The sequence below is a fragment of the Scyliorhinus canicula genome, chromosome 13, assembly GCF_902713615.1.
Source record: "Scyliorhinus canicula chromosome 13, sScyCan1.1, whole genome shotgun sequence".
In the NCBI taxonomy this organism is placed as follows: domain Eukaryota; kingdom Metazoa; phylum Chordata; class Chondrichthyes; order Carcharhiniformes; family Scyliorhinidae; genus Scyliorhinus; species Scyliorhinus canicula.
The window spans coordinates 131,647,848-131,662,518 of record NC_052158.1 but is presented as its reverse complement, the minus strand read 5'-3'; the positions used below and the strand labels follow the sequence as shown (position 1 = coordinate 131,662,518).

Below are 14,671 nucleotides of genomic sequence, written 5' to 3'. Positions count from 1 at the left end.
GTAACCAGAGGGTGCTCTGTCCCAGCCACTAATTCTGGAGAGAAGCATTGAGGGACAAGGCTTCAGCCTGGAGGGGCCTCCAGAGATAGCGGTCTCCCTGGTGTGTGACCCTCTCCCCTGCAAACGGCGTCAATCCAAGTTCTTTTCCATAAGTGTCACGCCCAGTTCCCGAAAGAAAAGAGGCAGGGGGATAGTGAGGAAGCTGTCGCTGTCCCCCTCAAGAGACCGTTCCACTCAGTACAATTTAGCACCCTGGACTTGTTCAGTTTCTCAGGGGAGGGGGTCAGCGATAACACCCTGATTCTTCGGTTCTTAGCGGGTTATAGTTTGGAAGACCCCTGTCCCAACCGCTGTCTTCGGGCACCTCTGCCACCATCCCGGGCCTGTATCTGGGGCCCTCCAGTGACCAGCCGACAGGGGTGGAGCAGGCATCTGCACCACCACCTCCTGCTGGCACGAGGCCCCAGGAGGAGCCTGAGGAGATCCTGCCTGTCGATGATCCTGGTGGCAGGATCAAGGCAGGCCCTGGGTTGTTGGGCCCGTGTTGCCCGCCGCACTCAATGTGGTGGAGGATTCGGGCCTGGAGGGTGACTGCCCATAGGCTGTCAGCTGCCCAGTGTCGGGAGCGCAGGGTGCATATAAGGCGCTCTGTAGCGGGGTGCGGGGCACACTCGTGCCTGACACTGTGTCGCCCCTCACCCCCTCTGGGGGACTCCCGGAATCTGGCACATCATAATTGAAGGTTCTTTTATTTTTCTGCCTCCGTAGATAGTTCCGGCAGTGTCCTACTGGGCCCCACCGCTTCACCGACACCCTGACTTCCTCCCTCCCCACCACCCTCCTTTTCCCCCCTCTCCCCACCACCCCCTTCCTTTCCCTTCTGTTTGTACAGAGGCAAGGGTGTTTGGACTCTCCAGGGCAAAGTTTAGTGCTTGTACGATTTTGTTTTTTGTAGAACTGTGTTGTGAACTGTTTTAATGATCAGAGTATCCACCCCCCACCCTTCCCCGTACATTGGTACTGAGGGGAGGGTACCCTGTTTCTCCAGCACAAAATTAGTGTTTGTACCGTTTGGCTTTGTATATATATTTTTTACTGTTTTAATAAAAAGATATGGCCAATCCACCTACCTTGCACATCCTTGGGTTGTGGGGGTGAGACCCATGCAAACACGGGGAGAATGTGCAAACTCCACACGGACAGTGACCCGAGGTCGGGATCGAACCCGGGTCCTCAGCGTTGTGAGGCAGCAGTGATTTACCAGCAAAATTGCTCTTTTCATGAGGTTGCATTGAATGTTGAGTTGAACAGAATTTAATTGCATCAATGAAACTCTGTTGAGAATGGGAATGATTTACAAATTTGTAATGTACATTCATGATCCGATATTGTTTGGACATTTCGTTGTTTACTTTTGCAGTTGACATGGTTGCACTTGTTTGAAATTATTTAATTGTTTAATGTGCCATTTCTCTTCTGCCCTTGCAGAAGTATCGTTATCAAGATGATGACACATCTCCACAAGAACACAACTCTCCGCAGATTAGCAATGAGGTGAAAGGCCCAGAGCTTGTCCATGTGTCTGAGAAGAACCTGTCTCAGATTGAGAATATACATGGTTTTGTTTCTCAGTCCCATATATCCCCGATGAAGGTAAGAGGTTTTGAGTTTTTTAAACCAGCAATTTGACAATTGTGGATCAAAGCTAATTGTCATTTACACATGCACGACTAACATTTTTTGACTTTATTGCAATAAAAGATGTATTAGTGCGGAATCATACTTTAATGAGCCACCTAAAGAAGATTATGGTGTTAAATCACTACCTCCTGATATATTGTAAACGTTAAAAAGCTCAGCTTAAAAAAAAAACATGATGCATGGGGTAACTCTGAAAATACTGGCATTTAGCAGACCTTTAACGGTACTGCGGTGCTCAACTTGTGGCAAAGTGGTTATTTCAGAGCGGGTTGGCCCACTTGTGGTAAGCTGACAGACAGCCTCTATGCAGCAGGTGCAAAACTGGGACATTGTCCTCGATCCATTTACTAAACCACATTTCGAACTAGGGTGGGAGAGTCACTGGTTTGCTATCCCAAAGGCAACTTTTTTCCTTTTTGATCAGTGTTGCACAGAATTAGAGAAATATTTTTAAAAACTTGATGCGAGAGGAATTTAGTTGGATCATGATATTTTGCAATGTTGGTTGCAGTCAAATTGAGAAGTCAAGTGATCTCTTTAGATTATATCCGGTCTAAGATCAAGCATAGGATCAAGTGTGAGATCGGGTGTAACGCTTGTTCTTGTCAGTTTGGATCTAGTATGTCTCTTTTGCTGGGTCCATAAATTGGATTCAATTTGAATTGATTTTTGGTGCAAGCAAGAAGATGGGTTTGGGGCTGGTCAAGTCCACTCTGTGCATTGACTTTGTAACTCTGAGAAAGGAATAAAATTTAAAATATATATATCTGGCCATGTGGTAAAAATGAGATCTCTGTTGAGAGCTGTAAAAAATATGTAGCGTTAAAAGTTTTATTTAAGACGGAGGTGGTAGTATTCCATTGAAACTGTTTACAGTCTGCTAAGTCTGTAATAGAAGCAGATCAACAGGTGAAGCACCAACCAATTTCGAAACCTCTGGCTATGAAGCTATGATTTAGAGCAGTAGTTTTCAAATGTTCTTTCCAGGGACCCACTTTTGCCAACCAATTGACCTTCACGGCGACATTCTGACCCACGCTGTGTTCCCGTACCTTTAATGTGACCGTTAAGCCTGCTTGGTCCACATGATCTCACTCCAATCAGGTTCACAGGAGGAGAGGGCAATGTGCATATCAGGTGCAGAGTCCAGCTAGTTTCTTTGTGCCGTCTTCACCTTTGTGAGAATGGGAAATACAACCTTGTACATGTTGGTCACTGTGAAGGGAAATAGCAACAGAATGCTTGTTTTACTCAGCAGTGGACAGTCCTGGAGGATGTTACTCTAGAATGCTGACGTTCATGGACACGTCGCAGGTCAGGTGCAGCAGCTCCGTTTCCTAATTTGAAGTCAGCTGTAAGTTAATAACAGACCCTGGGGGCAGCACGGTAGCATAGTGGTTAGCACAATTGCTTCACAGCTCCAGGGTCCCAGGTTCGATTCCGGCTTGGGTCACTGTCTGTGCGGAGTCTGCACGTTCTCCCCGTGTCTGCATGGGTTTCCTCCGGGTGCTCCAGGTTCCTCCCACAGTCCAAAGATGTGCAGGTTAGGTGGATTGGCCATGATAAATTGCCCATAGTGTCCAAAATTGCCCTTAGTGTTGGGTGGGGTTACTGGGTTATGGGGATAGGGTGGACGTGTGGACCTTGGGTAGGGTGCTCTTTCCAAGAGCTGGTGCAGACTCGATGGGCTGAATGGCCTCTTTCTGCACTGTAAATTCTATGAACTGTAAATTCTATCAACCCGAAAGGGATTTTTCACCCACCACTTTTCTTTCTAAATCTGAAACTTCTCTGGATGGTAGTGACAAAAACTGTTGAGCACAGCCAGATACGATATGAATAAGACACACCAGTCTACTGACAGTCCCCTTACTAACACTGTTCTTTTGATGTGCCATAGCAGTGTGGGGACCATAAGATATAGGAGCAGAATTAAGCCACTCTGCTCATCGTGTACGCTCCACAGTTCAATCATGGCTGACCTCATCCTTGCCTTAGCTCCACCCTTCAACCCATTAACAATTAACAATCTGTCCAACTCTTCAAATTTACTCACTGTCCCAGCATCCACCGCACTCTTGAGGTAGGGAATTCCACAGATTCACAACCTTTGGGAGAAGTAGTTTCTCCTCAACATCGTTTTAAATTTCCTACCTCTCATCCTACGACTATGATCTCTTGTCCCAGAATACCCCACAAAAGGAAACAGCCGCACCACGTCTACTTTATCCATACTGTTTATCATCTTGTATACCTCGATTTGCTCTCCCCTCATTCTTCTAAAATCTAGAGCGCGTAGACCTAAACTGTTAAATCTCTCTTAATATGACAAACCCATCATCTCTGGAATCAACCGAATGAACCTCTTCTGAACTGCCTCCAATACCACTACATCTTCCCTTAAATAAGGGGACCAAAATTGTGCAAAATACTGTAGGTGTGGTCCCACAAATGCCTTGTATAGTTGCAACATGTGGTAGTTTTGGCCATGTACTCACACTTGCCAAATTTTCAATGACTTTTGGCAAATATTTATTTCTTCAGTGCCGAAAGCCATCATCCTCCTTCCCTTTCAATTTGTGATTCAGTTTGTTTAGAATTGAAAAGATGTCTGCATGATGAGACATAGTTGGCATCCCAGTTTCATCATCAAATGAATCAGTTGAGGCGATGATTTCTCAAGGAGGAAAGTGTGGATTTTGTAGCTCAGTTAGTAAACTGCCAAGCAACTGAACTCTTTATGGAACAATAAATGTGTGTGCTCGATCCCCATATTGGAACACAGAGCCTTGAAATTGAGTGTGTTGTGTTTAATGAAATTCACAACTTTCACGATTTCTTTCAACACCACTTCAAGATTGGATGAAGTTACTTTTGATGCCAATCCCTCCTGGTGAATAAAGCGATGATTCCAAACAATGTCCTGACGAGCTGCCTCATTTCTTATTATGACTCCGCTGTTTTTCCCAGTTATGTTCGCTGCCCCATTACTTGTGATTCCTCTGTAATGAACCCAGTCAAGCCTAAACTTTCCAACCACGTACTGACTTAATGCTTCAAAGATCTGTATGCCAGTCATTCAGGTTGGTAATGTCAGGCAGCACAGCAAATCCTCAACAGATTAATTGTGCCAAACGCACCTAATATTAGCATGGTTGCACAATCTGAAAAGTCTGCATTTCCATCCAGTTGTATTGAGAACTCCTGTGCTGACTTTTTCCAAGAATTAACTTGGACTTCTAAATTCTCGGCAATATCACAAATTCAGCAAGCCACTGTGTTATGACTAAGTGGAATGAATTTCAGTTTTCTGGCTGACTTCTAGAACTGTATGAGAAATATCTAATGCTGCAGGGAGCATTAATCTCTGTTATTGTGTGGGCATTTAGCTTCATGGTAAGCTACCATGCAAGAGGCTTATTGTGCTCTTTCATTGTGTTCAATTTCTGCTAAGGGCTGATTTAAGCTGATGATTTAAGTTCTCACATCCTTTGAAAAAAAATCAAGAGGTTTGTTCTCCAGCTCTCCACGCTTACTTTACCAATGCCGTTGCGGTTTTGAGGGTTTTAAACTCATTCACCACTACTTCCCTGCATATAAACACACATGGGCTTTGCAACCTGATTTGCATTGGAATAATTAACAAAGCCATACCTCAAGAAATCATCTTATACTGCTTTGTTCCTGTTTTAAGTTTCTTCTTTGTAGGCTGTTCTCCAGAGGCCCAGCTCACATCAGCGCTGCTCTGGCCTGCTGTGGACTCTGCTGAACAGCTCTCTCCAGATTCAGATGTGTGATCCTGGCCAGTAGGTACACTACCTATTTGTGCCTCTGGTCGTGTCTTTCTTGAAACAAAACGATCCATCTTCACAGTCCTCCTGTCTTGCTAGCAGCTAGAAAATAGAAGAAGCTATCTATGTAAGCTCTCCTCCATGATGTCATGGCAAAAACCACATACATCTGAGGCGTTTGGCGTCAAGTGTGCATGCAGGGCGTGTGACCTGCTCACTCTTGCCTCTCATGGCTGGAAGACTGCAAATAGCGTTTCTCATTTTTAATGCTGGTAGTGATAGTTGGGCGCTTCGTTTGGGATCGGAAGAACCGTAGGAACACCGCGACCAATTGCACTTTGAAAAACTGTGACTTAGAGTTTGCTACTTTACAAGTCAACTCAAGTTAGAATCCTCAATTGAATAGGGACACAGCTGAGTACCTCTGCTTCCCTCTTTAAGTAGATGGCATAGTTATTTATAAATTTACTTTTCTAACCTCTGTTTTGGCAGTCTCTTGAGTCTTTAGATATTAATATTACATGGGATGTCTGCTCAAAGCATCACAAACTCCAAGATGTTAACTTTGAACATTTTAATGGTTTATTTGATGAAGCTTTTAGTCATTTCTATCCTGGCGCTCAAAGACTTTAAAACTAGTCAGGCATGCTATTCACAACGTATATTTTATTTTCCACAACGGATATTGTATTATTTATTTTCCGCTTACCCCAGTGCCCCTGTAATATGCACTATTTTATGTGCAAACAAATTGTTACCTTGTTGCTCAATGCCAATTTTAGTTTCTATCTGGTTAAGTCTTGCTCGAGAGCTACCAATGATAGTTAGTCCACTTGTTTCTCACCTTCAGACCTGAAGTATCCGATATGACGATTGGACATTTAATTCATGACAATTTACAAACAAGGCCCATATTTTCAGATTTGTGGTTTGCCATGGTTGCATCTTCCAGATCTCCCAACAGACGAAGAAATAGAAAGAGGTGATGATTAATTGCAGCAATGCAGACCAATGTTTTTAGGCTCTTTCCATTTACAATGAATGTAGTCGCTGCATAAGCTTTAGTCGAGGGCTGTGCGTAGGGTTTTCATTCTCAATTCCCGCTATGGCTAAATTTACCACTCACCATCATGTCAAATTGTAATTGTGCTACTTTGCTTCTGAAGAAGGTGCAGTTAAGTTGTGTGTGTGATAATTGACCACTGCTGTGCATTTATGAGATGGTCCCAATAATACATGAGGGCAATATTCAAAAGCAGAATGATCAGCCTCTGATTTGCATTTAATGCGTAGAAGCTGAAAAAAATCATTTAATTAAAATTGTAATTTGAGAATTATCTGGTACATGCTTTATGGGTGAAGTGTTATATTCAAAGCAATGTTTAATGTAAAGGCTGTAAATGCAACACAACCCTATGGCCTTGAATATTAGGCCCTTGCATGATTAGTGGATGCGACAGCCAGTGTTGCTTTAATTAGACTATGGTCTTTAATTCATTTTGTACTTGTTCCCACCATTGTGGGGAAGAAGACTAGCCATTCCTATTAAAGAATGGAAGAGCTTGTATACCCTCCAAAATATGTTTTACAATCTATGAATTTGATGTGGTCATGCAAGCAGCTTTGTGTTTTGTAAAAATGCAAATTTGTACAAGGATATGTGGCACGCTTTAGCTACTGTAGTTATTTATGCATTTGTTTAAGGAATGTAGGGAAGAAACATTTTTGAAAATTAAACTCCTAACACTAAGAGCTACTAGGAAGTTTTATCATACGTTTTGTCCTGTGAATTCAATCTATGTTGCAGACCGAATAAGAGAAAACTACTGAAATTCATGTTGCCTTCCCTACTGTCCGTATTTTGAAAGGGAGATGTGTGCTTTACAACCACCGAATGTGGGGGCAATTTGAATAACTCCGCATGGGTTAAAATAAGGAGGATAGTTTATTCATGCACACTCATCCTGAAATCATCTCGTATATTACAGCACAGTCTTCGGGTAGCATGGTGGTTAGCATAAATGCTTCACAGCTCCAGGTTCGATTCCCGGCTGGGTCACTGTCTGTGCGGAGTCTGCACGTCCTCCCCGTGTGTGCGTGGGTTTCCTCCGGGTGCTCCGGTTTCCTCCCACAGTCCAAAGATGTGCGGGTTAGGTGGATTGGCCATGCTAAGTTGCCCGTAGTGTCCTAAAAAGTAAGGTTAGGGGGGGGTGGGGGGGGGGGGGTGTTGTTGGGTTACGGGTATAGGATGGATACGTGGGTTTGAGTAGGGTGATCATTGCTCGGCACAACATCGAGGGCCAAAGGGCCTGTTCTGTGCTGTACTCTTCTATGTTCTATGTCTCACACAAACACCTGGGGAAAGTGTGGTTGAAGGGAATAGTGCACTTTTAGAAGTTATGGACAAAATACATAGTTCAGAATTCACATGATTGTGTTGTTCTGGAAAACGTGCGTTGCAGGTTTGATTGGAAAAATGCAAGTTTAACAGCTGGAGTGGCTTTAAGATAAAAGTCAGTTCCAAAATATTCCACATGGAGTAAAGGTTATTGAACGAGGTGCCTTTACTGGGCATGACTCCTTTTAAGAACTAAATTTAATTCAGTAGTAGAATCTTTAACTTGAAAATCCACCATGGTACAATAACTTTTTAGTGCCTTCGACATAAGAGACCTTGCAAGGAAGAACTGTAAAATAAAATATGACACAAGCCACATGCAGAAATATTCAGTCAAATGACCAAAAGCTTGGTAAAAGAAAGGTAGAACGTTGTCAGGACATTATTCCAGAGTTCTAAGTTTAGGTGTGGCCACCAAAGGTGGAATGATTAAAATCGGTGATGCTGAAGGGCCAGAATTAAAGAAGTAAAGGCATCCCGGAGGGTTGTTGGGCTGATGGAGATTACGGAGATGGAAAATTCTGAAGCCATGGAGGGCTTTGGAACCAGGGATAAATTTAAAATAAAGGCGTTGCTTGGCCGAGAGCCAAAATAGGTCAGTGAGCATCAAGGCCATTGGGACTTGGTGCGAGTTTACAACTAACTGTCACGTTATGCCTGTAAAGATAATTGGGCAGCGGACTCTTTAATCTTTAAAAACAAAGCAACATGGAATGATGGGAATTGTCCTATCAAATGAATACCTGAAACTCTGGTGGTATGTATTTTTGGTTTGTGGACAGAGATAATATATCTCGGAAGTTACTTAAAAATGAAAATAGATTTTCCAGGTGCAAATTTAACTGGCCTTCTATTTCAAAGACAGTGGCTGCCAGATTTGTTGACCCCCGAAGATGAAATGTCCAATTAAAGTTTTTCAGTGAGCTAAACATAACTGATAGGGTGATGGGATGTCAATCTTTCTTCCCATCGTGTATCAGTCACATTTGGCTGCAACCTATTGTTTGGATAATAGGATGTGCTGATACTGTCACACATGACTGAAACTAGTAAAGCGGTCATTATGTATTTGTTTTTTAAATTTAAAGTACTCAATTCTTCTTTTCCAATTAAAGGATAATTTAGAGTGGCCAATTCAACCTACCCTGCACGTCTTTGGGTTGTGGGGGTGAGACCCATGCAAACCCGGGAGAATGTGCAAAACTCCATACGGACAGTGACCCGGAGCTGGGATTGAACCCAGCACCATGAGGCAGCACTGCTAACCACTGCGCCACTGTGCTGCCCGGTGGTCATTATTTATTAGTCCAAAAAGGGAACCAGCAGCACAGAGTTTGCACCCGGAGAAGAAAAGAACCCAACCTCTAAAAGACAGTAATCACAGGCAGTGAAAGGGACTGATTCGTTTTCACCTCCTAAGATTATATTTTTTCTCCGCAAATGTTTGGTTGCAATTTTGTATGGAAAACCCAGACACTTCCAATCTCTCCTCTTAAGAACCAACACATGACTTGTTTCGCGTTATACTGTTAGTAATCTCAGTGTAAGTTCAACTCCAGAACTAATCTTTTCCTTTTCGAATGTGTCAGCTATCCCCGGTATCTGGCCACTACGCAACCGTGAATCGTCATGGCAAAAAAATTATTATCTTGTCGTTATTACACTGGTGTTTGTGTCATTGGCTGTAACACATCATTTGTGATGAGCTGGTACTGTATTTCAGTGATTTGGTATGACATTGAGTTACATACCTTATGTCTGGCAGCATGGTAGCACAAGTGGATCGAACTGTGGCTTCGCAGCGCCAGGGTCCCAGGTTCGATTCCTGACCTGGGTCACTGTCTATGCGGAGTCTGCAAGTTCTCCCCGTGTCTGCGTGGGTTTCCTCCGGGTGCTCCGGTTTCCTCCCACAGTCCAAAGATGTGCAGGTTAGGTGGATTGGCCATGATAAATTGCCCTTAGTAACCAAAAAGGTGAGGAGCGGTTATTGGGTTACGGGTCTAGGGTAGAAGTGAGGACCTAAGTGGGTCGGTGCAGACTCGATGGGTCGAATGTCCTCGTTCTGCACTGTATGTTCTATGTCCATTTTGCCATCTGCAAGGTTGAATTAGTACCACTAACTGTCAGTTACTTCCACATCAGACGATGTCAATGTAACTGCTTGCAATTTTGCTGCTTGTGGATGATTGGAGCAAATGTTTGCACAAACCTACAGATTAGCAGGAGCAGAATGATCCAAGTCAACTTCAGATTCATCCAACACTATACTTAGGATGATTATTGATATTCTACACTTTTCAACTTGAAATGGTCAGTATTCATGTGTTGTCACAAATTGGAAATGTTTTTTTTATCAACATGATACTTTAAAGGAAAATCCATCTTCAGTACGTTAGTTTTTACTCAGCTGAAATATCCCTCTAGAATTAACATAATTACCTAACTCTCTTTGAGCCTTGTGAATTGTGCTCAGTGGTGTGAAATCTGGGTCCTGTCACAGCTAACAAATTTTGTGCCTGGAGCATTGTTTACAAAAAGCTTTCAAATAGAAAAGTAACTGGCATAAATGTTTTTCAGAAATGGCTTTGTCATCTCACCAATCATCTTTGGAATTGACGTAGCAATTCCAGCTAATCAGTTAAATTACCATGTCAATTGTATATGATCTGTAAACTTGTCAAACCTGACTTGCAAGCTTCAAAGCCATTTTTTTTTGCTTCAAAGGAATTGGACGTATTAAGTATTTCAGCTTCATTGCATGGAGTTTCTTTAGCGGGTGCATTACAAATGGTAGTCATTTCAGGAGCTTTCCTGAAGGAGACAAGAGAACGTAGTATTAATTGCCCTGATTGCATAAGTATTGTAAATTACTTTTGTGACTATTAGTTGTCCCCATCTTCCTTTCTGTAAACTGCATTATGGAAGTAAATTCAAGCCAAAGTTTATACTTGGATAAAGTCGATCTAGCTTTCAATACATGGTGTATTCCAGATTGATGGGGACATGGTTGAGTCATCAAGTGAATTCTAACACTGCCAAATTTTGTATTTGATGGAGAAGGTAGAAAATACTGGGAATGCACAACCAGTCTGAAAGGTGATGTGATGCATTTAGTCATGATGTGGAGATGCTGGCGTTGGACTGGTGTTGTAAGACTTCTTACTATGCATTTAGTGATGCAGGGTAAAAGGTAAAATTGCCATAGTCCCAGATGACCATTTTCCCCGTTGATGGGGGGGGAACTGACCGGCGGTGGTTTAACCTGGGCATCACCACACCCTGGGCGAGGCACAAGGTAGAGAAGGCGGGCTCGTGATCCAAGATAGAAAGAAAACTTGTGACACGATTGGAAAAAGTCAAATGAGATTTTTTTTTAATGGTGTGGATAAACCAGGAAATTCTAAACTAGTTGGTCTTTAGTTCTTAATCTGAGGTACTGAATTAAATTAATAAACACTCAAAGAAATATGACTTGTGCTGTTTTCTCTGGTTGATGTACATTTTGAAGAAAGGGAGGTGTGAAAAACAATCCATTGAACGTGTTATTTTGTCGATTTTCAAAAAGCATCTGATAACTTGTTACCTGAGCCACCTTTGCAGTGGGAGATGATGCATGGAATTATCTGTCATTTGGCCATTGATGGGAAAGTAGAGTGAAAGCAAGTTATTTGGAATACAAATGTTGCTATCTTTATTAAAAAACCACAAGCATAAACTGAAGTCTTTTCCTGTACTTTGGCAGCATGGTAGCACATGGGCAGCATGGTAGCACAAGTGGATAGCACTGTGGCTTCACAGTCCCAGGGTCCCAGGTTCAATTCCCGGATTGGTTCACTGTCTGTGCGGAGTCTGCACGTTATCCCCGTGTCTGCGTGGGTTTCCTCCGGGTGCTCCGGTTTCCTCCCACAAGTCCTTGTAGGGTGAATTGGACATCCTGAATTCTCCCTCAGTGTACCCGAACAGGCGCCGGAGTCTGGTGACTGGGGGATTTTCACAGTAACTTAATTGCAGTGTTAATCTAAGCCTACTTGTGACACTAATAAAGATTATTGTTCACACACTGAAAATTTCAACAGCCAGGGTCTTTGTGTTTGAAGGTCAGTGGGATCCGCTCCATATCCATCTGGCACACGTTGTGTTTCAATGTCTATTGTCCAGGCTGCTTTCTGTTGACAGCATATCGTTAACAAAGGGATATGTGGATTTTACAATTAGCTGCATTTGTCCATGTGTAGTTATTTATTTGCTTGAGTTTTAGGACTGTTTGGAGCTGTGTATTGCCACGTTATGTGATAAGCCACAGCCATCTTAAACAGCTTTGATGCCCACTTTTGAAAATACAGCATTGAAAGTTGTGATGCCTTCATGCCTGTACTGGGCTGGACAAAAGAGAAGAGTAAAGGAATGGAATAGCATAGCAATCTGTGTAAAGACTAGCAGAAATGAAATGTGTTCTCTCTCTCTCTCTCTCTCTCTCTCTCTCGCTCTCGCTCTCGCTCTCGCTCTCGCTCTCGCTCTCGCTCTCGCTCTCCATGCACAAAGCACTTGCAATTAAAAAGTCACACTGAAGCAGTCCATATCCAAAGACCATCTACAAGTGATAAATCAGGAAACTGAGCTTCCATGTCCGTCGGGCGGTAGATAATTCCAAAGATTCACAGCCGTCTGTAAAGAACCTTTTCCTCATCTTGGTCCTAAGTGGCTTCTGTTTTATTTTGAAATTGTGCACTCTAGTTCTAAACCCCAAACCATGGAAACCTCTTGCTTCTATTGGGTTTGCACTGGAGTGCTGAGCTTGTGGCATTTGAGTGCTACAGTGAGAGTTTGGTGACTGAGGGAGTTAGGTGAGGAGGGAGTAGGGTGCTCCTTTCATTTCATTTCCTATATTTAACAAAGAGCGTGAAGGGAGCCAGGAGTTTAGAGTACAGCTGACTGGGAGTAGAGTCGGAGGGCGGAGGTCCAGTTGGTCCAAGGGGCAGCTAATTCTGTATAGTAAGAGGGGATGGAGGCTAGGGCAGTTGCATGCTCCTCCTGTAGGATGTGGGTGGTGAGGGAAACCACTGATGTCCCCGCTGACTATACCTGCGGGAAGTGCACCCAACTCCAGCTCCTCCGAGACTGTGTTATAAGGTACTGGAGCTGGATGAACTTCGGATCATCCAGGAGGCAGAGGGGGTTATAGAGAAGAGTTACAGGGAGGTAGCCACACCAAAGGTACTGGACAAGAGTAGCTGGGTTACAGTCAGGGGAAAGAAAACTAACAGGCAGACAGTGCAGGGATCCCTCGTGGCCGTTCCCCTTCAAAACAAGTATACCGTTTTGGATGCTGTTGGGGGGGGATGACCTACCGGGGGAAGGCCCCAGCGGCCAGGTCTCTGGCACTGAGTCTGGCTCTGGGGCTCAGAAGGGAAGGGGGGAGCACAGAAAAGCAATAGTAATAGGAGATTCAATGGTTAGGGGAATAGTTAGGAGATTCTGTGGTCGCGAGCGAGACTCCCGAAAGGTATGTTGCCTCCCGGGTGCCAGGGCCAGGGATGTCTCTGATCGTGTCTTCAGGATCCTGAAGGGGGAGGGTGAGCAGCCAGAAGTCGTGGTGCACATTGGTACCAACGATGTAGGTAGGAAAAAGGGTGTGGAGGTAATAAACAAGTTTAGAGAGTTAGGCTGGAAGTTAAAGGCCAGGACAGACAGAGTCGTCATCTCTGGTTTGTTGCCGGTGCCACATGATAGCGAGGCTAGGAATAGGGAGAGAGTGCAGTTGAACACGTGGCTGCAGGAATGGTGTAGGAGGGAGGGCTTCCGGTATTTGGATAATTGGAGCGCATTCTGGGGAAGGTGGGACCTGTACAAGCAGGACGGTTTGCATCTGAACCAGAGGGGCACCAATATCCTGGGGGGGAGGTTTTCTAGTACTCTTCGGGAGGGTTTAAACTAATTTGGCAGGGAAATGGGAACCGGATCTGTAGTCCAGCAACTAAGGAAGACGATAGTCAGGATGCCAAAGCAAGTAGTGATGCAGTGGGGAAGGTAACAATGACAAAGGAGAGTACTTGTAGGCAAGGAGATGGGTTGAAGTGTGTATACTTTAATGCAAGAAGCATCAGGAATAAGGTGGGTGAACTTAAGGCATGGATCGGTACTTGGGACTACGATGTGGTGGCCATCACGGAAACTTGGATAGAAGAGGTGCAGAAATGGTTGTTGGAGGTCCCTGGTTATAGATGTTTCAACAAGATTAGGGAGGATGGTAAAAGAGGTGGGGGGGGGGGGGGGGGGGGCAGGCATTGTTAATTAGAGATAGTATAACAGCTGCAGAAAGGCAGTGCGCGGGGATCTGCCTACTGAGGTAATATGGGTTGAAGTCAGAAATAGGAAAGGAGCAGTCACCTTGTTGGGAGTTTTCTATAAGCCCCCCAATAGCAGCAGAGATGTGGAGGAACAGATTGGGAAACGGGTTTTGGAAAGGTGCAGAAGTCACAGGGTAGTAGTCATGGGTGACTTCAACTTCCCAAACATTGAGTGGAAACTCTTTAGATCAAATAGTTTGGATGGGGTAGTGTTTGTGCAGTGTGACCAGGAAGCTTTTCTAACACAGTATGTAGATTGTCTGACCAGAGGGGAGGCCATATTGGATTTAGTACTTGGTAATGAACCAGGGCAGGTGATAGATTTGTTAGTGGGGGAGCATTTTGGAGGTAGTGACCACAATTCTGTGACTTTCACTTTAGTTATGGAGAGGGATAGGTGCGTGCAACAGGGCAAGGTTTATAATTGGGGGAAG

General features: G+C 44.0%; 1 protein-coding gene across 29 annotated transcripts in view; it reads left to right on the top strand.

The window, feature by feature from the left end:
- Nucleotides 1–14,671, top strand: part of LOC119976166 (disks large homolog 1) — a 426,844-nt gene that overhangs the window by 139,534 nt on the left and 272,639 nt on the right. For 28 of the 29 annotated variants that reach the window (XM_038816405.1, XM_038816400.1, XM_038816434.1 and 25 more), the window contains one exon: nucleotides 1,489–1,653. In XM_038816405.1, the coding sequence (XP_038672333.1) occupies nucleotides 1,489–1,653 (165 nt within the window). Of the gene's footprint in view, nucleotides 1–1,488; nucleotides 1,661–14,671 lie in introns of all 29 variants that reach the window. The other variant, XM_038816435.1, reaches the window with a different exon arrangement.